The sequence below is a fragment of the Schistocerca serialis genome, chromosome 4 (assembly GCF_023864345.2).
Source record: "Schistocerca serialis cubense isolate TAMUIC-IGC-003099 chromosome 4, iqSchSeri2.2, whole genome shotgun sequence".
Taxonomy (NCBI): domain Eukaryota; kingdom Metazoa; phylum Arthropoda; class Insecta; order Orthoptera; family Acrididae; genus Schistocerca; species Schistocerca serialis.
The window spans coordinates 542,262,441-542,289,757 of record NC_064641.1 but is presented as its reverse complement, the minus strand read 5'-3'; the positions used below and the strand labels follow the sequence as shown (position 1 = coordinate 542,289,757).

Below are 27,317 nucleotides of genomic sequence, written 5' to 3'. Positions count from 1 at the left end.
CCGACCGATAGTGCCACATATCGGCAGCATATTGGCGAGGTATTCGTCTTCATGGACGACAATTCGCGCCCCCATCATGCACATCTTGTGTATGACTTCCTTCACGATAACGACATCGCTCGATTAGAGTGGCCAGCACGGCTATCGAACATGCCTGGTATAGATTGAAAAGGGCTATTTACGGGCGAGGTGGCCCACGAAGGACTCTGAGCGATCTACGCCGAATCGCCATTGAGGAGTGGGACAATCTGGGCCAACGGTGCCTTCATGAACTTGTGTATAGTATATCACGACGAATACAGGATTGCATCAATGAAAGAGGACTTGCTATTGGGTGTTAGGGGTACCGGTGTGTACAGCGGTCTGGACCACAGCTTCTGAAGGTGTCCTTGTATGGTGGTACAACACGCAATGTGTGGTTTTCATTAACAAGAAAAAGGGCGTAAATGATGTTTATCTATATTCCAATTTTCTATAGGCTGCAGGTTCCGGAACTCTCGGCACCGAGGTGATACAAAACTTTTTTCGATGTGTGTATTTGGTGATTTGTCGCCGCATCGTCTTGTAATGTCGCTACGTAATGTAATATTATTGTAATATTCCGGATGAGTACCAGCGGTTATGCGCTACCGTAATTGAGACGACAACGCTCTCTGCTGTGGAAAAAAAAGCGTCTACACTTTTTGTAATTGTTGGAGATAAGGAATGCCGATTGGACATTGTGTTCTTTTGAGGTCAGATAGGCTTGCATGTAGACGTAATTTAAAGTGTAAAGGAGATACAACTTGTAATCGCAATTACCAAGAATAAAAAAAATTGTCTTACGAGAAAGAAGATCGTCTACGAACTTTTATGCGATGCTGGATCCCCGGACCTTCAAAAAACTATTAATGTTTTTAGCGATACAGTGCATAGTGATTTCTTCGCAAATTGAAAATACTGGGCGAATCTGCTACTATCACGGTCCAAACGACGCGCAATAGTTCGCCGTCAGCTTGTGTGTTCAAGACGTTCCCTGAGCAACCAGTTTGTTAGTCAGAAGCTATCACACTCCTACTGTTGTTCAACCTTCTCATTCTGAAAGTGTTTCTACAAAATCTTACTGGGATTGTGAATACTTTAGCTACCCATCGCGAGTTGTAGCTGTTTTCTCCGACTTTTCGTGGCGTTCTTTGAGAACCGGAGAAACAGAAACCTCCGACCGCCAACACATCCTGTACCTAAGCCGTTCTCTCCTTACAGCAGCCTCGAAGTATGCATATTCATCCATAGGCACATTTTTTCACAGATTTTTATATTAGACTGGTCAAAATTTTAAAATCTATGCATCTAGGCAAAAAATCAAAACAGAATTTAAGCGCAGTACCTGTCTTATCTCTGTCGAAGTCAAAGGTCTAGTTAGCTATTTAATTAATTTTTTTGATCGACGTAGCAGTTCATTTTAGAGTGACAACCAATTGACAGGACTGCCTGCATAATTAGGGAACTTGTTAGGATTTTGTCTCATTTCCATATATGTATGCTATTGGTAGAAGTGTACTATAACGTGTGTTTCTGTCTTGCGTACCCTATCCTTCTTCTAGACCACAACGGAGACAGAGGAGGTGGTATACTGATGCTGTGCGATTCATCTCAATAGATCACCAGAATGTCCAGGCTGCAGGCAGGCAACAGCAAGTAAACCTGTCTGGAATCTAATAATGTCCTTATCTGTAAGGTCTTCCTATTTCTGTTACTTATAGACGTATATTTTTAAAAAAAATCATGTGTAGATTTGTACTGATTTTATATGTGTATTTTGAAACTAAGTGGGTCCTGTGAAGGTTTTTTGTTTTGTTTTGTTTTGTTTAGTAATTTATGCTTAGGACATGCGCCCAGCCGAGAGTGGAATGGGAACAGAATACACTGGACAACATTCAAGCAGTAGAGGACGTCCCTTTCACTGATAGTTCAGTACCATTAATGACCTCAGTTTGGACTGAGGAGTTTAACATTAAAGATCTTTTACTTAGGATATCCCAAGCGGTGCAGACAACTGCAATTCAACAATCGATGTCTTCTAAAGTGCAATCTGTAGGAAGTGAACAGTCTAGGATAGCTTCCTCACAAGTATCAAGGTCAGCGAACCAAGGCAAAATTTCCACTATATTTCATATTGTAGCAGTAGAACAGGCAAGTCTCTCTGCTAAACAAGATGGCCTCGTTAAGCAGCAGGAGGCAAATATCAGGCGAACTATGCAAGATATTATTGGTATGGTTGACTCATTGCCAACCAAACACGATTTTAAGACTTTGAAATGCAAAGTGGATCATTTAAGCATCCAGCTAAGTGATCTGGCTACGGAAATGGCACATCTTAAGCTGTCCGAGGAGAAAGTTCCTGAGGAAATCTCTAAAATCCAAACTGAAGTAAAAGATGTTACCGCAACCGTAGATTCTCCTGTGTCCAAATTAGAACTTTTTAACTCAGGTTGTCTTGCAGTTATAGAAGCGAGGGTGACACAATGGGTTAATGAACAACTACAACAAGCTGTGCAAAACGTTCAACTGGCGGATTTCACAAGCATCCAGATTGATAGTGATGTGATAAGTCAACAATTTGGTGAAAGCTTCTCGAAGTGGAGAACAATAGAACCAAATCGATTGAGGTATATTCAAGTCAATAAAGGAAATAAGAGCAAATGGTTCTGACACACATGTCACATTTTCCGACGAACCGAAGCAAAATGTGATGAATTCTGCGTTAGCAACGGTTAGCCCGCCGCCTGCGACAAAAAGTGCACATGTGATGCTGACCAAATTTACGACGATATACCACCCAAAAATGTATACGCCCAAATGTTAATGGAGTAGAAGCTCCTAAAGCCCTGGCAGTTCAAAGCCTTCTGACCCGAAAAGAAAACTGTTAACGCCGTTGTTTTCAATCGCGGGTTCAGAGGTGTTTTACCGCGTGCATGGACTGATGCGGAAATTATTTCTTTTGTCGCTGGCTCCGTACAAGAGGAAGGTAGTTTATGGTATACGGACATTATGGAAGCCTGTGACACCTACGAGGATTTTGAGCCAGCGTTCTTGAGTAGGTATTGGTCTAAGGGAATTCAAGAATGAGTGAAAAAAGCGGTTTATAATCCAGTACCTCAATAAAAGTAGATATTGGGATTCTTCAGTTCCACATGTGGATACTTAGAAGACTATAAGGCAAAGTTACCGGTCGAGATACGCGAAAAACTCGTGTATGCTCCCGAACACAACGTCGCAGACTTTCTGTCGTCGACGCCATCGACCTGTTAAACCAAGACTTAAGAGCTACAAATCATGGGAATGGGTTGTCGACTAGTGTAAAAAAAGAACTTTGCGTATCACCCAGGACCGAGCGGCAATAGGAGTAGACGGCAGCAGAGCTCAGGCTGCCAAGCTCAGCACAACAAACAGCTAAATGGTGGCCAAAGAGTGAATGCCAAAGCGGTGCAGCTCCAACCTTGCTGGGCGAAAAATAAACCTAACGAACGAAGATTGAACCCGATGCAAACCACGAATTAAAATAACCACCATAATCAGCACTTCCACTGGAATGGCAACCACAAAATATTAGCCAGCAATCTCCGCATATAAGTGACTGGTGAGAGCAACCGCTAGTGATTATGGATGTTACTGACCAACCCAAAACCCATCCGATAAATTAAAGTCAATCGGATCGTGCCCCGGAAAATCGGTCGGGTGTGATGTAAGGGGCTCTGGCAAGAGAGTTGCCACCTTCCAATGCAATGACGAGACAGAGACTAGTAGATGAACTTACTCATGACGTCCAGCGTTGAACAATCAAGCGTATGACCGTTCCTACACCGGCGACATATACCATTAAAGTAATTCTTGATACAGGTGCAAATGTGAGTGCAATCTCTGCGGCACTGAGAGGTTGACACGACACCGGAAACTACAGGACTTTCCTGTGAGTAATTCTGAAGTTACAGGAGCAATCGGTACCAGGGCACAGAAGGGCGAGGTAAAGACTCTTATTGAATTAAGAACAGGAAATGTAGCGACTTTATGAACGTTCCTAGTAATAAATAAATTAATAAAGGACTGTATTTTGGATATTGAGAGTGTCCGGGAGACGGGCGTAAAATTCGACTTCTCTGCGGACTGCCTCTTTTCAGATTTATGATGAGATTGTGTGTGTGGACTTGATCAGAGAAGACTGCGCCCACGGAAGAAATTATCTGGTTTCAACAATTAAGCTTATAAGGTGTTTCAAGAAGAGTCGTATATCAAATGTAGAATATGTTTATCAAGTATGCACATTAACTGATGTTGTACCGCAAAAGTCGTCGGCGGCGAAAACGATTGGCAGACTCATAGCAGCAGAATATCGATGTCTTTAGTGAAAAACCGGGTATAGTGAAAGACTATGTGTGTAATTTAGAAGTGTACCCTCATAGTACTTATTGACAAAGTTTCTATCCTGTGCCTTGGCGACTCTGGCGAGATGTCGATGAATAATTGCAACGAATGTTGGATTGGAAGTTGATTGAGCCATACACAAGCCCATACTGTAGTCCTTTATTGGTTGTTCCTAAACCAGAGGGCAATGTTCGACCAGTTTTGGGCGCAATACAGATAATTAAGTTTATAGTTCCTAACCGCAATCATCCAGAAAATATCAATGACCTTATACAGAAGTTTCATGGCAAGAAATTCTTTTCAACTTGTGATCTCAGAAGTTATTACTGGCAGATAATGCTAAGTCCTGAAACGAGGAAGTACGCAACATTTGTCTATACAAGGAGAAGCTATCACTGTAAGGTTCGTCCATTTGGCCTAAATGTTAGCTCTGGTGTGTTTATCCAGGCACTGGATGCTGTTTTAGGACCTGAACTGCGTAGTCAACTTACACTTTGTGTCGATGATATTCTCACTGCTACATCTTCTTTGGAAGAACACTTTAATCTCTTCGCCAGAGTCATAAATGCATTTAGTAAAGTAGGCGTGACAGCTAACCTGCTAAAATCTTATTTTTCCCCTGAAAGTACCCGTTTCGTTGGGCTTATAATAGACAATAAGGGAATAATGCCGGATTCAGGGAAGGTGAGCGCCATAAAGAATTTTCCCAAACCATCAATCAAGAAGCAGTTAAAATTTTTCATAGGAATGACGACCTTCTTTTATGCCGATTTTTAACAAACAGGTGATGAATACAGAGCCCTTGCACCATCTTCTACGATAAAACGTACCGCGGAGATGGACAAATGACCGTGAAGTTGCATTCCAGCTCATCAAAAACACGCTTGCGGATGCAAAATTGTCACACCACCTGGATAAGACTTTGGCGTTTGTTTTGATAACTGATTCATCGAACATTGGTTTAGGTTGCTGTTTGTTTCAACTCAAGGACATGAATAATCCGCGTCTGTCCCATAGCGTACGCAAGTCGCGTGTTATCATGTTGCGAGCGCTCCTACACAAACACAGAATTGGAAGCTCTGACGGTTGTGTGGGCGTTTCGAAACTTCCACTATTACTTGTTCGGAGCACGCACTGCCGTGTACTGCGATAATCAAACTCTCATATTCTTGCAACAATGCAAACTACTTCACGCTCGTCTGTCAGCCTGGAGATCGCTTTACAACAATTTCAGAGTTGTGTACATAAAGGGACAACATAATCAGATCGCAACATGCTTTATGAAGACTACCTGAAGGTTTGGAGAACATTACCACTGTGGAAGATGAGGAGAGGGAACATAGGATCTTGCTGATGAAAGATTTGGAATCCAGGAGATATTATTTATACATGTATTTATACATGTATAGTAACCTATCTGTCCTCCAGCAACGAGATGATCATAATTCTGAATAAACAGAGTCAGCCAGACTCCGAAGATTTTTCAAAGTAGTCGATAATGCTTTGTTCTACAGAAGGTCTGACACATCAGATAAATAGTGAGTATGTATACCAGAAGATTACATGCAAAAGCTCATACTGCACACTCACTATGCTTGGGAATATTTCGGCGTACTTAAATGTGCAAGCAAGATAGGTAGCTATTGTTACTTTCCGAATATCAGGAGAAGAGTTCAGCAGGTTTTGAAGAATTGCAAAGCTTGTCAGCTGACTAAGCCTTGTAACAGAGGTACATAAGTTGAGATGCACTCCATCATTCCACATAAGCCCTTAGATCTAATCTCTGTGGACATCTGTTGGTCACTTCCGAGGGCAGGAGGTAGTAAATACATAGTTTGAGTTTTGGATACGTCTTCTAAGTATTTAGTGCTGTTCCCAATTCGATCAGGCACCAGCAAATCTGTTATCAAGAAACTATTTTTTTATTTTATTCCATCTCTTGGGAAGCCAAGAAAAATTCTAACAGACAATGTAACAATTTCCACGTGTTATATTTGGAAGAAGGCTTTACGGGAAGCAAATATTACACACGTCAAAAATCTTGTTACAATCCCGGAGCGAGTCCCATCGGGAGTGCATTTAGAGAGTTACATCGTTTCATGAGAACCTACTGCTCAACGAAGCAAACCAGGTGTATTGATCTGTTGGAAGACTTCACAACAACAATAATAAGTAACCTACGGCATACAACTACTGGTTATACTCCGGAATAATTACTGTTAAATACTGAGGAAAATAATGAATGGGTGCAGGCATTACCGAAGATACCCCGAAATAGGATTTCATGGGAAGAAGAAATTCTTGATGCTTACCTCAACATTAAAGAGAAAGCTCTTATGACAAAGAAGAGACACGACGAGGGAATAAAGAGAAGACGCTGTGTATCTTTTTCCAGTTGCTCGCGATACTTGCTGTTTACACCAGTTATGCCAGCTTTATTCTTCTATCTCAAGCATAGATTAATTTCAGTTAGCTACTCTTTCAGATTGGTTTTTTCTAACAGCGTTGGTTATGCATTAACAACCATACACAGAAGTACATACAGATTTTCTGATACGCACCTCGCGTGTGTGTTCACTGACTGCAAAGGAGGAAAGTGCCAACGGCACTACTCTGAGCTGTTCCCGATGACACAGCATCAACGTCACAGTAATTTTCTTTTCATGGTTTTTGCATTACTCTTTGTCTCGTGTTGTACTTGTTGTTTATTGCTTATCATAGGTTTCCTCAGAGTTGTAAAGGTATTTTCGCAGGCAAAAAGGGAGTAGGGTAACGAACTGAAAGAACCTTAATTACATTTGTACACTATAACGAGACCTATGATACCACAGGTCCCTTAGATCAAAATACTCAGAAAATACAGGGTTATTCCTTCATAATATTGCAAACTTTCAGCAACGATCGGGAAGGGTAAATGTGCCCATCTGAAGTACGGGACACTGATCGGGAAACTATCCAGTCGAAAGTTACAAGCGAAAATACGCCATAGCTTCGCACTGCGCTCGAAGTGAGGATTCTAACCTAAAAATTATGAGCACTACCTGTAAAATTCCCGTTGAATTCTCCTGAATACCTTTAGATACTTTCTCCTGTTTATGGACTGCTAACTGCAGATGTAACCATCTGAGGGAGACCAGGAATGCTGTGTCTACAGAACTGTTACAATGAATTCTATTTACCTGCAAAAACTGTTACAATTACAACAGTTGTTCAAATTGGGATCCTCCGGATTCAATGCATGCAATATCGCTCGAAGTTCCGTCGTACTCATTCTAATATAACAGGTGTCGTTCGAAGAGGTCTTCGCAAATAACTTTCAAATCAATCGTTTCCGAACCAGGATCCCTGACCTAAAATTTACACATTTACCCTTCGCCACAATCACTGAAAGATTATTCCACCATAACGGAATCATCCTGTATCAAAATTCACATTTGTCGAGTGATAGGAACCTTCGACCGTTCGATTCATGTGTATACTCATATTAGATATTGTAGACTCAGCAGTATTTGGCTTATAATGTGACAATTACGTATCCCAACTCCTAGACAGAGGAACCAGCCAAAACTTTAAATATTTCAACTCTGAGTCTGAGGGTACGTAGTCGTGGGTCACATTCATTTTTATTTGAAAGCCCGCAATATTTGAACCATCTCCGAAATTATGTCAGTGGAATTCATATTTAACCGGCATAAAGTTGGAAACGTTTTTTGTCTCATTAAATTTTTATAGCCTTCTTTTTGATTTAAATTTATCTATCAATTTTCAGTGAGTTATCTACTGAATCGTTCTATGAGAAAGTGACTCTGGCATACACTTCACCTGATCAACAATGAAGCGCGAAAGAAACTGTCGTAGGCATGCGTATTCAAATACTGAGATATGTAAACAGGCAGAATACGGCGCTGCGGTCGGCAATGCCTATACAAGACGACAAGTATCTGGAGCAGTTGAGTCTGGCGCAGTTGTTAGATTGCTCACTGCTGCTACAATGGCAGGTTATCGAGATTTAAATGAGTTTGAACATAGTGTTACAGTCGGAGCGCGAGAGATGGGACACAGCATCTCAGATGTAGCGATGAATTAGCCATTTCGCGACTGTACCATGAGTAGCATGAATCCGGTAAATCATCAACTTTCCAACCTCGCTGCGGCCGGAAAAATCCTGCAAGAACGAGACCAACGACGACTGAAGAGAATCGTTCAATGTGACAGACGTGCAACCCTTCCTCAGAATGCTGCAGATTTCAGTGCTGGACCATCAAAAAGCGTCAGCGTTCGAACCATTCAGCGAAACATCCTCAATATGGGCTTTCGTAGCCGAAGGCCCACTCGTGTATCCTTGATGATGCTCGACACAATGCTTTACGCCTCTCCTGGACTCGTCAACACCAACATTGGACTTTTGATGACTGCAAACATTTCCTGATCGGACGAGTCTCGTTTCAAATTGTATTGAGCGGATGGAAGTGCACGTGTATGGAGATAACCTCATGAATCCATGGACCCTTCTCTTCAAGCTGGTGGAGGCTCTGTAATGGTGCGGGGCGTGTGTAGTTAGAGTGATATAGGACCCCTGATACGTCTAGATACGACTCTGACAGGTAACACGTACGTAAGCACCCTGTCTGGTCACCTGCATCCATTCAAGTCCTTTGTACATTCCGACGGAGTCGGGAAATTCCATCAGGACAATGCGACACCCTACATGTCCAGAATTGCTACAGAGTGGCTCCAGGAACACTCTTCTTAGTTCAAATACTTCCTCTGACCACCAAACACCCCAGACGTGAACATTATTGAGCATATCTGGGATACCTTGCAACGTGCTGTTCAGAAGAGATCTCCACCCGCTCGTACTTTTACAGATTTATGAAAAGTCCTGCAGGATTCATGGCGTCAGTTTCCTCCAGCACTACTTCAGACATTAGTCGAGTCGATGCCACGTCGTGTTGCGGCACTTCTGCCTGCTCGTGGGGGACATACACGATATTAGGCAAGTGTACCTGTTTCCTTGGCTCTTCAGCATACACACAGAAGGACACACACACACTGTGTGTGTGTGTGTGTGTGTGTGTGTGTGTGTGTGTGTGTGTGTGTGTGTGTAAAAGTGTCCGTTTGCTTGATTTTAATTCATAAAAATCTACAGTTTTATTCCGATCTTGATGAAGTTTTGCATTCCTTACCTCCAAGACAAGAGGAAGGTCCTGTCTACATAAGATTTCGTAATCTGGCTTTTAACATATATATGAGAAACGTTGTTACCAAGCATCTCGAAAAGGTATTTGAGCGATTTTCGTGAATGTTATTGGCCGATTTACTTCAAATTTCTACATTAAGATGAAACAATTAAGAAAATTAATAAAAAATCAAATGCCTAACAAATGAAATATAATGGTAAAGTGACAGTAATTCATATCGCTAGAATAAATTAAAGCAGCAATATCCGTCTTGGAGATAGTACTATCGGACTTCAATATAACGGGGGACGAACTCGGAAATTTGACAGTGACATTACTGTTAACTCTTATTTATTGATTTACCGTTGTTACATCTGCAACGGAACAAGGCTGGCCGTGAAGTACTTACTGCCGAACGTAACAGAGGCCACCATCATTACGGGGCATGACACTTCGTACAAGAAAACAGATTAGCATCATCGACATTACAAAAGACAATACTAGTAAAGTTTAAATAACGAAATTTATTTTTTTAGCTTTTCTGTACAGAAAAATTATATATTAAGCAACAAAAATATAGCGCCAGTTTATAAGCTGGAGACTGTTGTTCGTTTAAACAGCCTAAGATTACGAGGCTGGCGCGTGACTGCGTTTGAGTTCGGCTAACTTCTTGACAGGTTCAGGTATCCGGATCGTACGCCTCTTGACAGCTACCCAGGACCACCAGCGCTCAGATTTGGGAATTTTCTCACAGGGATACATGAGCTCCCAGTCACAGGTCTTCATCTTGTCCACCCACACCTGGCCCTCCGGGCACTCCTCTGCGAACAACAAACCGTTGTCGCACCTCCAGTACTTGTCGCAGTCGTCCTCGTGTGGGATGAAGGCGACGCTGTGGCTGCCGTCGGCGTTCGGCGCCGGGCAGGTGACGCCGGCGGACTCGGCGCTCACCGCGTCTTCTGCCTGCTGGGAACCGGTCGCAGCCTCCTTGCCGCTGGTGCAGTTGTAATTGAAAGGGAAGTCGCAGGAGTCGACGTTAGGGTTCCATACGAGGCCCTCGGGGCAGGTGCCGTTGTAGAGGTTCCCGTTGTCGCACTCCCAGTACTTGTTGCAGTCCTCGTCGTTAGGGTAGAACGTGATGTTGAGCGACACGCCTGGCTGTGGAGGCGGGCAGTCGGGGACGTCCCGCGGGACGCTACGACCAGCCACGCACGTGACTGCAAGTGCCACAAACGCTGCCACCAGCGCTGTATCTGCAGGGAAATACACTATTATAGAGCTTCATATCATTTTAAGTAAACGACATTCATGATTAATTGACAATTGGTACATTAAACAGGAATTTTTAATGCAGGTGTTAAAATTATCAAATATAAAACACAATGAAAAGTTCGAAAGATCTCTCCGGATGTATCTGTTCAATTCAATTATAGGTCCACACAACCGGTTTTGCTACTTTGATGTTGCATCTTCTGGCGCATATAAAAGCTATGTCTTATGATGTGGGGAGTAGTTACATAATGCCGCAGAGTAACCGTTGGTGTGGCTAAGCAAAGTTCTCACACCCGAACCTCCAGATGTCAGACACTCAGATCGGTACCAAACGTTGTATGTCGGTGTAGTATCAACCAAAACACCGCCCATAATGCGTAAACGGCAATTAAAAATATCACCAGTGCCACGGAGCTCAGGAAAAGCATATATGTGAGTGTATTGTAGATCTCGCGTGGATGAAAAGGTAGATCGTTCAAACCCGAAATGTTCAAATGTGTGTGAAATCCTATGGGACTTAACTGCTAAGGTCATCAGTCCGTAAGCTTACACACTACTTAACCTAAATTATCCTAAGGACAAACACACATATCCCATGCCGGGATCAGCCGCACAGTCCATGACAGCAGCGCCTTACACCGCTCGGCTAATCCCGCGCGGCGTTCAAACCCCACTAGAGACATTTTTCTAACTGTTCACGCGTAAAACTGTTATATGGGAGAACATTTTCCTGATGTAAAAGGACTTTCGGGATTTGTAGCAATGTTCTTTCGGCAGTCTGCTTTCGCTTCGCTAGTTGAGCGTTATATATTCATTATTGATCATATTACTTTGTTTGTTAGTAATTATTATTATTACTACTGTTACTTTCCGAAGCGTGATGCAACTGTTTCTTTACTTTCCTGTTGTGATTGTATATTCTATGAAACTGCAAATGTACTCTATAGGTTTACTACTTCCAAAGAAACAAAACGAAAGCAGACTGTCAAGAAAACATTGCTGTAAACTCCAAACAGCCCTTTTACATGGCATAAACACGTTATCCCGTATAACACTATTACACATAATGTAGTAAAAGACATTTGTCGTCATTGAGTTTTTTTTATTTTTTACCCCTATTTTTTGTTTTTTTTCTTTTTTTTGAGTTTTTTTTTCTTTTTTTTGTAAACATTTTCCTTTCTTTTGAAAGCCCGTTAATAAAATGGAACTAAAAAAAAACAAGTGCCACCGCCACATTTCATCTTATAACAAAAAAATCTAGGCCACTTCAGGCGTTGGCTCCTGACTAAACCTACCCCTGAGAGCTGCCTATATACCAGGGGAAATATGTGAAATCAAGGTTAGGGCTATCCTTACAAACAAAACAAAATCTTCCTTTTTCTGAATATTTTTTTTTTGTGTGTGTGTGTAACTGATCAGAGGCCTTCTGCGCCCCGCTGGTAATATGTTGAGTCACGTCTACTCGAAATTGATGTGTTCCGTTCAATTGTTCAGAAATGTTCATTGGTTGAAACAGGAAACCTTCTTCTCTCTTGGCTTAACACATTCCAGCTGCGAGGCGGCTCGTGGAAAGCACTCCCAAGGAAGTTCGAGAAAAATTGTCTGTATTTTGGGTGACGGACAACGACATAATGACGGTCATTGAGGTATGTCCAAAAATCGAGTACAGAGTCTACAGTTTGTCCAAATATGTAGTGAATGGCATGTCCGCGAATCCAATTCACAGCATTGGTCTTTGTCCGAGGAAAATAGTCACGTTCCGGAAATAATAATGAAAGGGGAGTAATGCGATCCGGAATGTCCCGCGTTAGAAAAGCCACAATACGTCGAACCAAGTGCCAAACCTCCGCCGCCGGTCCGCAAACAAATCGATGTTCATCATTGTCTGGCACTCCACACGTGGAGCATAGAGGTGATTGGGCGAGGTGGATACGATGAAGGCGAAATTGGTTGATTTGCTTACCACTGACAGTTAGGTACCAGACAGATTGTACATTCGTGTCAAGGTAACAGGCGAACACCGCGCGCCATACATGACGCCAGCCAACCTGGGGGAACGTTTGTTCAATCGGGTTAGGTGGACGACCTAATTGGAGGACATTGTATACTGCCTTTGTCTTGAGTAAAAGCTGTCTTGATAAGGCGAGGCGTAGATAACTGAGTTCCAGAAAGAAGTACCGTATATAATGGAACTGGGCCGGAACATCTGAGATCATCACTGGGGCTGACAGTGAGACCGGCGAGTATGCAGACAGGAGGAGACCAGTGAGGCTCGTTGGGCAACGGGTCCATACCGTCATCTGGGAGCTGACAAATAGAGCGCGAGCTCTATCTGGCGCGTGAAACAGACCTATCCCTCCTCGTTCACGGGGAAGAGTAAGGGTTGCATAGTTAACTTTGAACAACATCCCAGAGCTGACGAAAGATGCCATCGCTGCCAACAAGCGACGTGCCACAGTAAGCGGGAAAGGTAGAACTTGTGCTACATGGGGAACTCGGGATGCGATATATGTATTGACATATCGAGCTCGTTGGAGAATATCTAGGGATCGAAGGCGATGGTCCATAAGACCTGCTCTGATCATTAAAAGGAGGCGTGGGCAGTTGATGGTGGCTGAACGCCGGAGATCAGATGAAAAATCTATTCCCAAACAACGAATGGTATCAACGGTGGTGAGAGGTGTAACGCACTCCACGGGAAGTCCCGTGCCAATGAACATAACTTGTGACTTGCGTACGTTTAAAGAGCTACCCGACGCCTCACCATAAGTCGCTACCCACGTCAAAACAGCTCGAACCTCGTCGGCATTACGTAAGCAGATGACTACATCGTCAGCATAGGCCGTGCAACAGAATCGGTAGCGATCTATGGACAACCCTACCAAACGTTGTCTTAGTCCACATAGCAAGGATTCCAAGGAAAAGGCGTACAAAATTGCTGATAGAGGGCAACCTTGACGTACGGATCGACCTATTATTATCGGTGGAGTGAGTCTGCCATTGTCCATAATCCTGGATGAGGCACCCCGCAGAAGGCGCATCACTACCGTGATAACGACGACTGGGAAACCCATATGGTGGAGAACGGCCGTAAGGAACGAATGGTCAACCCTATCAAAAGCTTGACTAAAGTCCAAAGACGCAAGTGCCCCAGAGAGGCGTTGTGCCTGGGTAACGGCGATCATAACCCTGTAGCGGCAAAAAGCCGTGCGAATATTATCATTTCCTCCCAAAGATGCTTGGTCTGGCGACACAACGTATCGGGCAACGTTTTTAAGTCGTGCTGCCAAAAGGCGAGTGAAGATTTTCGTATCACTGTTAAGGAGGGTGAGGGGCCGATAATCACTGATTTTGTTGCCACCGTGCGGTTTATGTACAGGAATAATAATTCCTTCCATGAAAGCGTCCGGCACAGGTACTTCCGGAGACATCAGTTCCCGACAGATGGAGGTGAAGGTGGACTCTAACAAATCACGGAAGGTGCGATAAAATTCGAGGGGAAGACCGTCGGGTCCTGGGGAGCGATTGATGGTTCCTGCCCGGATCGCATCGCGGACTTCCTGATCAGTCACCTCTGACATCAAGTCAATCGCCGCATCTCCTGGGATACCACCGAAGTTGAGCTGTGAGACTTCCTCGATCAATTCTGGGGAATGTGGAATTGCGGCGTAGAGCTGCCGGTAGTGGGCGTGAAGCACATTCCCTATTGCAGATTGGGTTACGTAGCGACGCCCTTCTTGATGCGTTAGGACGTGAATCAATTTTCGGTGTCGATTTTGTCGTTCTTGGATGATATGGTACATCGACGGATGTTCATGAGGCATGCGATCAGCAGTACGAGATCGTACTATCGCTCCTTCCAAATGCCGTCTCATGAGATTGGAGATTTGGGCCTTAGCTTGGTTCATCCTTGTATGACGCTCAGGGGAGGCTGGCATCGTGGAGCATTCTCGTAGGATCCTGTAGTAAAAGTCCATAGTGCTCTTCCTCCAAGCGACAACATCTTTGCCATACCGGATTAAAGTTTTTCGAAGAGCAGGTTTTGCACACTGGATCCACCAGGATATGGTAGACGGATATGTGGGTCGGCGTCTATTACATGTGATCCAAGTGTCTTCTATAAGAAGTCGACAGTCAGGTGAATTAAGAAGTGCCGTGTTCAGTTTCCATAAACCACGTCCTTGCCATACTGCCTGTCTTGTGAGAACAACATCACAGAAGTAAGCCTCATGGTCTGAGAAAGCAACAGGCCAGATTTCAGCCTGTCGAGTGTGTTGAATTAGGGATCGCGAGATGTAGATGCGATCCAGTCGGCTAGAGGAGTGCGCAGTGTGGTGCGTAAAACCCAAAAGATCACCGTGAACATGTCTCCACGTGTCGACAAATTGTAGCCGCGTGACGACTGTTTCCAGAGCTGCGCATGGTGAGTGACGCGGCAATTGATCCTGAGGTCGCTGGGTGCAGTTGAAGTCTCCACCCATGACCCAGTCATCGAGTGGTCCCATAAAAAGGGGTGTAACTTCATTCACGAAGAAGGCATTGCGTTCACGACGGTAGCTGGAGCCCGACGGCGCATAAATGTTGACGATGCGTACACCAAAGAGAGTAAGGGCCATACCTCTGCCGCTGGGGAGGTATAGGACATCTTCGGCAGGAAGACCTTCGCGTAAGATGATGGCAACACCACTACCGGTGTCCGAAGCGGGAGAAAGGTGCACCGTGAAGCCATGTGGTGGTGAAAAATCGGCGACATGCACTTCCTGAAAAAGCGCAATATCTATGTCCGCATCATAAATCATATCGCGGAGCAGCGCCAGTTTGTGGGGCGCACGAATGGTCGCTAGGTTAATCGTTGCGACACGATAATGCTGGTGTTGGAGTCCCACAGGCACAGGTGGGGCTTCTTCTTCAGGAGCGAGAGGTCGTCGATATTGCCGGTCCGCTGAAGAGGCTGCTATTGTGGAGAGTTTGCGGGCGCGGGCGCAACCGTTGGGGGTGCCCCATCATCAGCAGCGTCCAACCCAGTCCCTTCGATCTCCACGTCGTCCGCCCAGGAGACTGATACTGCGGTAGGGCATCGGCTGTGCACATCATCCACGTGGAGAGGAGACGTAGTTTTCGTCTCATCGGATAGGCTCTCTTCAACGTCGACCTGTGGGGGCGACAGCGCCAGTAAGGAGGGGTGTTCGTTGCCAGTGGTCGCCTGTGGCGGGTCTCTCACATCAGACTTTTGGTCATCAAAGAGCGGTTTGTCGTCCATCTTCGGGTCTGCATCCCTGGTATCCATCCGTAGAATGGATTCATCAGGGGGTGTACGGCTACGTTTCTTTCTTTTTCGTGTCGACCCTTGTTTTCGAACAGGTCGTTCAGAGTCCGATTGCGGGTGGCTTTCGTCTGACTCCAGACCAGTCTGAAGGAAAGCAGAAGCAGGTACCACTCCCGGATCAACGTCCATCTCAGTAGCATTTTCAGTCACAGTGCTGCGATGATTCGGCAGGTCAGGATCTGGCGTCTGGGGCACCTCAGAAGGAATCTCAGGAGCGGTTGCATCTACCTGATCAGACGTCGTCAACGGAGCAGGAAGACTCTGTGTAGACGTGCTACCTTCCTGGGCAACCTTGGCGTATGTGACAGGGATCTGAGTCATCACTGCTGGGGACGCTTCCTCGCCGACCGGCGTCTGGATCAGGCGGCGTTGCATGCAGGCGGATCTGACGTGGCCTTCTTGTCCACAACCCGCACATGTTCGGGGTTGGCCGTCGTACATGACAATGGCTCGCACCCCGCCAATGGTCAGGTATGATGGTATATGTTGTTTCAGTTCAATTTTGACCTGACGCTCACCATTAAGGACATGGTAGGTCGTGAAGGTTTGCCATTTTTCCTCTACGTAACCGATGACGTTACCGTATGGTTGTAACGCAGAGACCGTCCTTCGGCACTTCAAAAGGTAGTTCAAACACCCTAATCGTGCGTTGACCGTACTCTGCGAGTTCAAGTGTTACAGCTCCGACGTGACCATCAGAGTATTTGAACTGAAGTCCATTGGCATGGCGGCGAATAACATCTTCACACACCTCGGTGTTTGTCATTTTAATATGAACGACACTACTCGTGATCGAAAAATGGATTCCGATAACGTGGTTAGGATCTAAACGAACTTCTTCACGTATGAACGTTTCAACTTCATGTGCACGAGGTCGCGCATGTTCAGCTGGGAAGGAAACTTTCAGGGTCGCACGGTGGTAAGCGCTCGACATGTTGTTCACGGTGGACGGACACAAGCCTTAAAGCTACGACGCGGAAGTAAACAACGCCTGCAGCGGAGCACTGGCCGGCGCGCGGGGCCGTCCGCACGCTGCCACAGCTGAGAGCCGACTGAGGTTTGAAGCCGGGCATCATCATACGAGAATTTAACGCTCTACCAACTTCCCCACGGTGGCTATACGTATTGGCTACTCTCAGTTACGCTTTTCCTGTGCTCCGTAGGTCTGGTGATACTTTTAATTAACGTTCACGCCCGTTCCACTCGACCACAGCACATACTACCAACTAATCGGAGTTTTGGTTGATACTCTATCGACATACAACGTTCGGTACCGATCTGAGTGTCTGACGTCTGGTGTTTGGGTGTTATCCCTCCTCAATTGATAAGAAAACCACAATCTATGACGAATGTCATGTGTTAAGATCACGAACTGCCATCACTTTACTGATTAAAATATGTTCTTGCCGTCAACAGACAATGCTTGACATGAGGCCGACAAGAAAATATATTAATTAGTAAAGTGATGGCAGTTCGTGATGTAACACACACATGACACTCATCATTGATGGTATTTTTATCAATGTAGGAGGGCTGAGAAGTATTTCTGAGCCATGCAAACGGCTGCACTGCGGCTTTCTGTAACCATTCCCCACACCATATGACATTCATATACACCGGAAGAAGCCACTTAAAAGCTGTGAAACCAAGTGTGTAGATCTATAATCGACTCGAATTCATGCAGCAACAGCTCACTTTTGGTCTTTTCATTCAGCTTTATGTTTAATAATTATATCACCTGTATTAAAATTTCCTGTGTACTGTATGAACTGTCAGTCAATCATGTATAACTATTTTAGCTGTAGTTGCCCACTTTTAAAATTATTAGTAAACGACATTCATTACTAAGGCCCGGATTTCTAAGCAAAATGCATAATTTGTCCATACTTTTTAGGGAAAAGCAGACTTCGTAAGACACACCTAGATAAGCAGATTCTACTAAAACGAACGGAAAAAAGACACAATACCAAGGCTGGTTGTGTGGCACAAACGAAAGTTTGTGGTAGCGTCACTATGAGAATGCAAACCAGGTTTGCTTTAAATGCATACTGGAACTGTCGTGACCGTTACTTATCTTTGAGATTGGAAGTGGAGAGTTGATGTCAGTCAAGAATGCCCTTAAGGTGACAGAGACGTCATTACAAACACCTCACTGAGCTTGAACATAACATTCGGCTACGAGAAGCGAAGGTGGATTTCCTTTACCCTACATTAATTGCTTTTTGGTGTTGCGATTTCTTACTTCAGTACATGCTTGTTTGTGCTTATTTGCCATTATTACGGAAGAAAACATTTATGCTTGCTTATTTTACCATTTTTAATTAAAACAGCATATTTTACAGAAATCTGTGATTTTTATCGGCTTATAAAAGTTAACTTCGGTCCAATGCGTAAGAAAGCAGTGCTAAGGTATACCCAGGATGTTGTGAAATAATACTGCAAGGGGAAAAACGCGCTGCGACTGGGCTGATGATTCATCACTTAATCAATCAGTTGTCGCATCCGAGTGGTATCATTGGTGCATGCGGTGAATCCCCGAGTTCTAAGCTTCAGTGTGTTGTGCAACGCTTGATAGCGCGAGTGCGCGTGATTTCTCGCTGTTGTTATTAGGGAATACCAACAAAACCTCTCATCAGCATTCTCACACAAACGTGTAAACGAGTTTGGAAGAAATATTTTCAGTGAAGACGGCAGTGTCTTATTTTCTGAGAAGACTGTTTCTCAGAAGAAACAGTCTGCACTGTGCACCAGATTAATCCACGCGTCTTAAGAATAAATCTAAGTAAAACCAGCAACTGATTACAAGCATTGTTGTAGTGGTACATTTTTCAAACACTTGTGCTTAACATTCCTGGGTTCGGCATTCCTTTGTGGAAACTGAGTAATGCGCAGCTTTGTGTACTTTTAGAAAAATACGCAAACGAAAGAATACCGGATGAATCTACAACGTGCAAAAACAATATGCAGCAGTGTTTTCGAGAAGTGATTTGTAATAATGAGAATACACTGAAGCACTAATACATGGAGATTTGTATTGACGAAACCACAGATGCATCGGGACGGTGCATGTCTAGTGCTGTAAAGCTGAGAGGAGATCATTTCTTTTTCATACTGAAATACTCAGCCACGTAAATCGTTCCACTGTCGCTAAATTTTTCAATGACTTATTAACTTTCTGCCGGCCGGCGTGGTCGAGCGGTTCTAGACGCTTCAGTCTGGAACCCCGCGACCGCTACGGTCGCAGGTTCGAATCCTGCCTCGGACATGGATGTGTGTGATGTCCTTAGGTTAGTTAGGTTTACGTAGTTCTAAGTTCTAGGGTACTGATGACCTCAGATATTAAGTCCCATAGTGCTCAGAGCCATTTGAACCATTTTATTAACTTTCTTGTGGCCAGGAGGTATACGGTGTAATATTTTATTTTCGTTTCTCCGTGATGCTGCTCCACATAGCGTTAAAGCGCGAACTGGATTAACAGTCCTTTACCCTGACGTGCTTTGTTCACAGTTCACGTAGTTTGGCAGAAACTGTCAGAACTGAGTGTGCCGATATGGATCTTCTATTTCTAGTGTGAAGACACTGTTTGTCAGGTCACCAATTAGAACTCACAAATTCCGTGAACTCTTACCAAATTTGACTTTACGTCCGCAGCCAGTTTTCACTCGGTGGGGATGGTGGTCCCAGGCACACGAAACGTTCACTTCCTTTGACAGACGAAATGTATCCGTATCACTGGTGAAAGACATACTGAACATCAGTAATCAGTGTTGGCAGGTTTTTTTCCTGAAGGAAATCGTGATTTTTTACGAAACCCAGACAAAACACACATAGCCCTAAAATTCTGAATACAGTTCAACAAAGCACTGAGCGCCAGAAGCACAAGGGGCTGCAAAACTTGCGCTCGAGGAAGTAAATCGGGTGCTAGAGATAAATTCCGCATACAAAACACTGTGTCGAATTTTTAAAAAGTTTTCTAGTGAAGAACAAATACTGAAGAGGAATTCACCGAAGAAGAACTTCATGCATTTAACATGCACCTGTGGCGTCATAATAATATTTTCACTGTAGAAATCATTCTTCACTGATAAATGCAGCAATTTTACGTAAGAAAATCTCAGGATGACCTTTCTTGTCTACTATAAAAGCTTCCAAAAGGTAAGAGTTCTGTGAAACTATAATGAGGTGTATTTATTTTTGCTTATTTTTGTCATTACTTTCAACATATTTACAGCATATTTACTTGATTATTTTGGTATTTTTTCCTTAGAAATATGGGCTTTATTCACTAGGAAAACAATTTTTCTTCCTACACATTTCTAACGTGTACCACCGTAGAAGAGGACGCGAACCAAGTCTAGTTTTTGGTATACCTAGGGGGTTGATTGACTGAACACCTGCGAGTGATGAAATTTTCATCGCCAGCATTATGCCAGAGATAGCAAAGCGGCAGGGCTTAAGTCGCCTCTCGCCACAGAGTGTCCATGTGTCTTGGATTAAAAATACAACATCTTCAATCTATTGAACCGACGTCTTTAAGGGGAATAGTTTATATATATCAACCAATTTTCCCACGCCCTTGTATGCGTAAACATTTCTAGTAAGATAAGCACAGAATAACAACGCTTGAGGCCTCAGAATAGTCATCTACACGAAACTGTTCATCTGAAACATTTTACAGATTAGGGACGAAGATAATGGGATACAATTTTTCCGATGGTAGTGAGTCCTGTTTGCAGCCAATTACCCAATCCGATATGTTACTCAAACTCTACGTTGAGGAAGCAGTAAAGAATATTTGCAAGCTGAGTTAAAGTTTTGGGAAAAGAAACAGATATGTTGACGTTTGCTGATGACATTGTAATTCTGTCAGAAATAGCAAATGACATGAAAGATTAGTTAATACAGTCTTGAAAAGAGTTACGGTGAAGATCAGTAAGAGTGAAGCAAGGATATTGGATCGTAATAGAATTAAATCAGATGATGTTGAGGAAACCGGATTACGACATTAGACAGTAAAATAGGTTTTGTCGTTTAGGCAGTAAGATATAGGGGGTGGACTAGAATAAGGAAATATCACAAACACAAAACATTATGTATAATTCGCTGCAGCAAAACCATTGGCATTCAAAACATCTTTCAATAGTCTCGGAATGGATAGATCAGCTGAGGGAAATGGAGGCCGAATGCGATCACGGACCCTTCTCTCAAAAGTAGAGCACTAAGGCTCTAAATCTAGTTACAGTAGTGGCCAGGGTAGTTACGAAAATTCATCCTCGTTCTCACAAATCCACTCCTGGGCTATGCGAGCTCTGTGGAAAGGGGTCTTGTCGTCTTGGAAGGAAGTATCGCCACTGGGGAAGAAACATGGCCACGTAATCATTGACGGTAACAAGGGAGCGCATGGGGTACCACGAAACTGCAGCCCAAATCGTCTCTTAGGCTCCGCCGTGTTTCACTCATGGGACTAGGCCGGCAGTTGTAAATAGTGTGAGACATGACATATCCGACCAAATGACGCTCTTCCATGGCACCATAGCCCAGGTTTTATTGCTTCAGTGCCACTTTTCCTGTTAGGAGGATTGGCATCACTGATGAATGGTTTTGGAATTTCATATCTCTCTTCAAATCCCTGCTCATGGAACGCCTCTGTAGTTGTATTGTCGCTGACACGGTTAGTGAGAGCGACATCCAGTTCTGCAGTGGCATTTGGAGCTGACGTCCTCTTCCAAATTCTCTTCAATGACTTTAGTAGGCCTTGTGAGCAGATGTTTCTCCACTTTCCTGTATGCAGTATAAATCTTCGATACGGTGCCTCTTGAAACACCAAAGACTCCGGGTACCTTGGTTACGGAAACCTTGCGACCACCAAAAACTTGCTCACGATGAAATGCACTGAGCTCTGACATAATGTACTCACAACTACACGTAACAATGTTCTGATCATACAGACACTAGCGACCTAATGAGGTCATTGCCCAAGTGCCGTTTGTGGTCAAACACAGCAGTGCCACCAGTAGGCTTGACTGGCATCTGCAGTTATGTTTAAGCATGCATTTCTCGAGAAGGTTCCATTCTTTGCCCATCCTCTGTAACTGCCACTGGCCAAAGTAGCCAGGATGTAAATTCACTCTGGAAATAGTGAAAGAATGAGTTTTTCAATAAGAGAGTGTGACGTTACACGGACGGATGATGAGTATTATATGAGTAGTCGAGTAACTGATGAAGAGGTACTGAAATTATGGGGCAAAGAGCAATACAGTAAAGTTGACAAAGAGGTACAATCGTTTAGAAGGACACAACCTGAACCATCAAGGTATACTGATTTTGGTAATGGGATAAAACTTTTAGAAGGATTCCAACATTTGAGTACAGTAAGCCTGTCCAGTTGGACGTTGGATGCTGTAGGTATGCCGGTGTGAAGAGACGTACAGAGGACATTCAATGTATTGGATAGTGATTAATCGTGTACAGTCCAGTGCCACATACGTGGCAATAACGATAAGAGAGTGTCAGGAAAATTGAAGCTTCTTCATGTTATTTTACTGGTTTTCAAATTAATTCCCTAAATACTTGAAGAGTTGTGGAGTACTGCCGGCGGACCGTATTTTAGACCCTCGAATGGCTCACCGCCACACATTTGACAATGTAGGATAGCTGTTCCTTTTCTTTTTCTTTTTCATTAAAGTACGAGTGCTTTGTCCACATTATAACTATATCTACGCCTATACCCCTACTGTGGGACCGATGACCATGGCAGTCTGGTCCCTTTAATCCCCCAAACCAACCAACCAACCAACCCCTACTGTGTAAACTATTGTGAACTGCATGGTAGAGGACCCTTATCTCTTCTTACGGTTCCATACTCGTTCGGAGTGTGGGAAGAGTCTGGCATCTTTGTGACCTTCAGGGAACAATATTCAGGAATCTGTTACAGTCTTTGCTCCTTACTTTAATAATGGTTTTACGAACGTACGAAGTAGCCCATTTGGTGATAGCTGAATTTGCAGATTTGCAGTTCGGGTTACTCAGCAATTCTATGTATCTCTCCTGAGAGTCAGACAAATCTGTGACCATTAGGGCCGACCCTCCTTTCTATACATTAAATGTATTTCGCAATTGCGCATATGGATAACCATCAACTGTAGAATGGAATGACAATGAAAATTTGTGCCGGACAAAGCCTCGAACCCGGTTTTTCCGCTTATCGCGAGTGGTCGCCTTATCATTTGACCATCCGTCCACGACTCACGGCCAGACCAACCTGTACTCTTACATCCATTATGTGTATTCCAAAACAGGTCAGACATTTTACTAGAAAGTCGCTTGCCCGTTGTCGGCGGACAAATATGATTTTGCAGTGTTTGTGTTATTCTGAATTATGAAGCATGATGGTCTAAAGGAATAACACAGGCACTGCAGTATCGTATTTGTTTCTATATATTCAACATCCCGTGTGAGTCCAACTGGTATGAGTTCCACATATGTGAACAATATTCAAAAACTGATGGTACTTGTGTCTTCTAAGCAAATTCCATTGTAAACTGTCAGCATTTTCCGGTATCCTATCAGTAAACCGAAGCTTGACATAGGCTGAACCTACAAGGAGTCCCACCTGATCATACCGTTTGGTATTCCCATCGGTTGTTACAACCACCTGGGTGGATGAGTTTTATGAATTGAGTGTTTCAAGTTGTGAGTCACTGATATTGTAGTCATATGATACTACTCATCTGCAGTTTTACATTTCTGTACATTTAAACAACTTACCTGATTTTGCATCACTTCTGAATCTTACCAAAATCAGAGAATATGTAGAACTCTCTTTAGGTACTACTAAACTATTCTACGGAAAGTCTGAGATTACTATAAATATTGACCACCATGTGATTACTAAATAACAGGAACTAAACTGGTTCCCATTACCTTCCTAGGTTCACTCATGAAGTTGTTACTACGCTTGTCAATGACTTCCCATCAAGGATAACATCCTTCTTATTAATATATCCTCAACCCAGTCGCAAATCTCTTTTGATACCCCATATGATACTACTACAGTTGATAAGCGTTGTGATGACGCTGTTCGTAGGTCAAGTAGTACTTCATGCGAATTGATTAATAGGTTTCATCTTGTCATGGGAGACCGATGGTTATCGCATCGCTAGTGGTTGGAATGGAGTAGATAATTCTGTTCGAGATACCTCACCTCCCTGGAGTTCAGCAAATATCTTAATATTCTACAGTAAATTGGTAACAATGATACCAATCGATAGTTAAGAGGATCACTTCTGCAAACGGCTGTGACCTATGCTTGCTAACAATTACAGAGAATTATTTTCTGTTCGAGAGATCTACGACGTATTACAGTTAAAAAAGACGATAACTCAGGCGCAAATTCTTTCTAGAATCTCATACGGATAACAGGTGATCCTTGAGTCTTGATCATTATAGCGACATCAGATTTTTCGCAACACTCGTCATACTAACTCCAATATCACAGTCCGGTGGAACAAAGAATAATCAAGAGTCTACATCGTCGTGGAGGGGCGAGTTTATTTTTCTTCTACATTGTGACCCTTTTCCAAAGTTATTTCTAATAGATCTGATGCCATATAAAAATTGCTATATGGGTGAAGAAGTAATAGATTGTTTTTCATAACATCAACATATAACAGGATTAAAAAGAACCGAATAATTAAAATGGTTTGATCCTGTAACGTATATATCTCTCTAGATCTGTTGTAGTCGGAGCTATTTCCTTTTATATAGATTAATTTTTTCTTTGCGGACATTTTACGTTCGTGCAGCAGGGTCATTTGTCAAATACTTGTGGTTTACATGCCATTAATATGGTTAGTAGATTTCCGGGAAAACTTCCCTCACTGCGGTTGATTCGGTTTTCCACCACCTTATTTTTTTCCCCTTTTCATTTCGGAGTAGCACTTGCACAATAAATCTTCCATTATTTGTTAAAAATATTCCAGTCTCTGTCTTCCTCTACCGTTTTCACCCTCTACAGCTCCCTGCAGCTGCATGGAAGACACTCGTCATGTCTTAAGACTGGTCCTGTCATCCCTTCTTATTGTCAGTGTGTTCCATATAGTCCTTTCTCTGCCGTTCGGAGGAGAACATCATAATTCCTTTCCTTTCCTGTCCAACTAAACGCTTACGAGAGTACAAGTAGTTACCAACATTGTATTAAATTAAGACAAGCAAGCAGCTGTGCTAGAAAGAGCTGTAAGCAAGTGGAAAGGAATTAACATTAATAGTTGTGTGTTTTTGTCCATGGCTGAGAGGAAATATGTAGATTTAAGAGATTTAAAACTTACAAGTACTAAATATAAACATACTCACACACGGATATTTAAATGTGCAGTCATTGCAATATCACTGTTGTGCACAGACAAGAAAAAATGGTGATGATTTCATACGTCGTACCCGAAATCAATATATTTTCCAATCCTTTTTGACAATACGTGAGTTCGGATTTCCCGTGTTAATATCGGGCTGAATGAGTAGTACCTCGTGCTCATAGAAATAATATCAAAGGAATATTTAATTTGTATTGACAATTTTAGACACTGAACATTCCGACCGAAAAAAAGAGTAAATGATCAATGCGTAAATGACAACTCCTATCCGGTAAAGCTACTCATTGCAGATTGTATGCAAATCATCAGCTAACGAAACTCTAGTTTACAGAAAGAAAAAGTATAATTATCTTTTTTTTAATTTAGTTTTTGCTAACTGGCAGGTGGTTATCGGGAGATCCAACAGTTGCGCGTTACACGTAATACATCTTATAACTTACTTCTTCTTTGATAAATCACCACTTATAAAGAAAGACAATGCTCTAAACAACATATAAGTGAGCTATACATAACTTGCGTCAACACTTACACTTCATTGTGAACACGGAGCCGTCGGAAGTCGAGGAAATTCGTCTTGTCGACCTTCTGGGCGTTTCTGGTGGGGTTTCGCCGTTTTATATCATGTCCAATAAAGACAGTTTGCCGTACATGAGCTCTTGCACTAGTCCAACCAAGATAACATTTTTTCCGTGTTGCGACCACACTGATATACACCAGTTTCTCCGTCTCGATACGTTACTATCTCTCCTTGCAATATATTCCTGGTACATCGGATTTCTTATCGGAGATATGAGTCTTCATTCTTTCCTTGTTGTTCAGTGCTGACGTTTAAAGTATTTCCAATTTCTACTAAGAATTCAACGATAAATTTCACTCATATTGGTTAATTGGGAAGAAACAAGAATCATTCCAGGGAATAGCCCCCACTGGTATATTCTCGAGAGGGAAGTCATCAGTTTTTGCCTCATGCCCTTATAGACACATGAGATTATTTTATCTTTCAATCTGAATTTTTCCCTCACATTTCGTCGAAACATGTGTCTCTTTCCTACAGATCCCAATCAGAATTTTCATTTTCTGCAGTCTTTACAAACAACTTCGAGTGGAAAGTGGTCACCTTTAACCATATTTAGTTTCCGCAAATGAAATGACTTCGATCAAAAAGAGCCATATGTTAATATCGAAGACAATGTTTGGAAGATTTTACCGAAAATATTTGTCCAGAATATAAAGTTGTATGAAAGTGAAATGTAAACGATTGCCAGAATTACCAAGAAGGGAATTGACTTTGGACAGTCTTGTTACAAGAGAATGCAGAGATTTTGTTGGGTACATAACATTTTCAACAAAAACGTACAAAGTAGAAGCTGTGAGAAAGGGTACATTATTGAAGAAACTCGCTAAAAGAAGAAAGTGTGTGAGTGTTAAAAACTGTAAAACTAATCCAAGTCTGAATTCAAAAAGATGTACATCGCCGTAGGTGCGCAGAGATGATGAGAATTCCACAGTCGAGGCTATTGTAAACAGACGCATCAAACCAGTTTATCGACTGCAGATACCAACAGAAAAACTATAATAACCACTAAACTGTATTGCGGCAAATATAATGCGCGAGGCTTTGAAAACATCTACAGCAAATGTGAATTGTCAAACGGCATATCTAATGTGTGCTGTCTTCGTCTAAGACGAGATACGTCGATACAGTCTATAATGAGAGGGCTATTAACACTAGAATACAATGTGTAGTTCATCTATATATTTATAATTGTC

The 27,317-nt window shown here is 43.0% G+C and overlaps 1 protein-coding gene across 1 annotated transcript; it reads right to left on the bottom strand.

Annotated features, from left to right (window-relative positions):
* Positions 1 to 10,085: 10,085 nt before the first annotated feature.
* Positions 10,086 to 26,185, bottom strand: LOC126474123 (peritrophin-1-like). The gene is made up of 2 exons (XM_050101552.1): positions 26,077 to 26,185; positions 10,086 to 10,834 (listed from the first exon to the last, which is right to left on the bottom strand). The coding sequence occupies exons 1-2, from the start codon at positions 26,081 to 26,083 to the stop codon at positions 10,209 to 10,211; spliced, it is 633 nt and encodes a 210-aa protein (XP_049957509.1). The 5' UTR covers positions 26,084 to 26,185; the 3' UTR covers positions 10,086 to 10,208.
* Between the last annotated feature and the right edge of the window lie 1,132 nt (positions 26,186 to 27,317).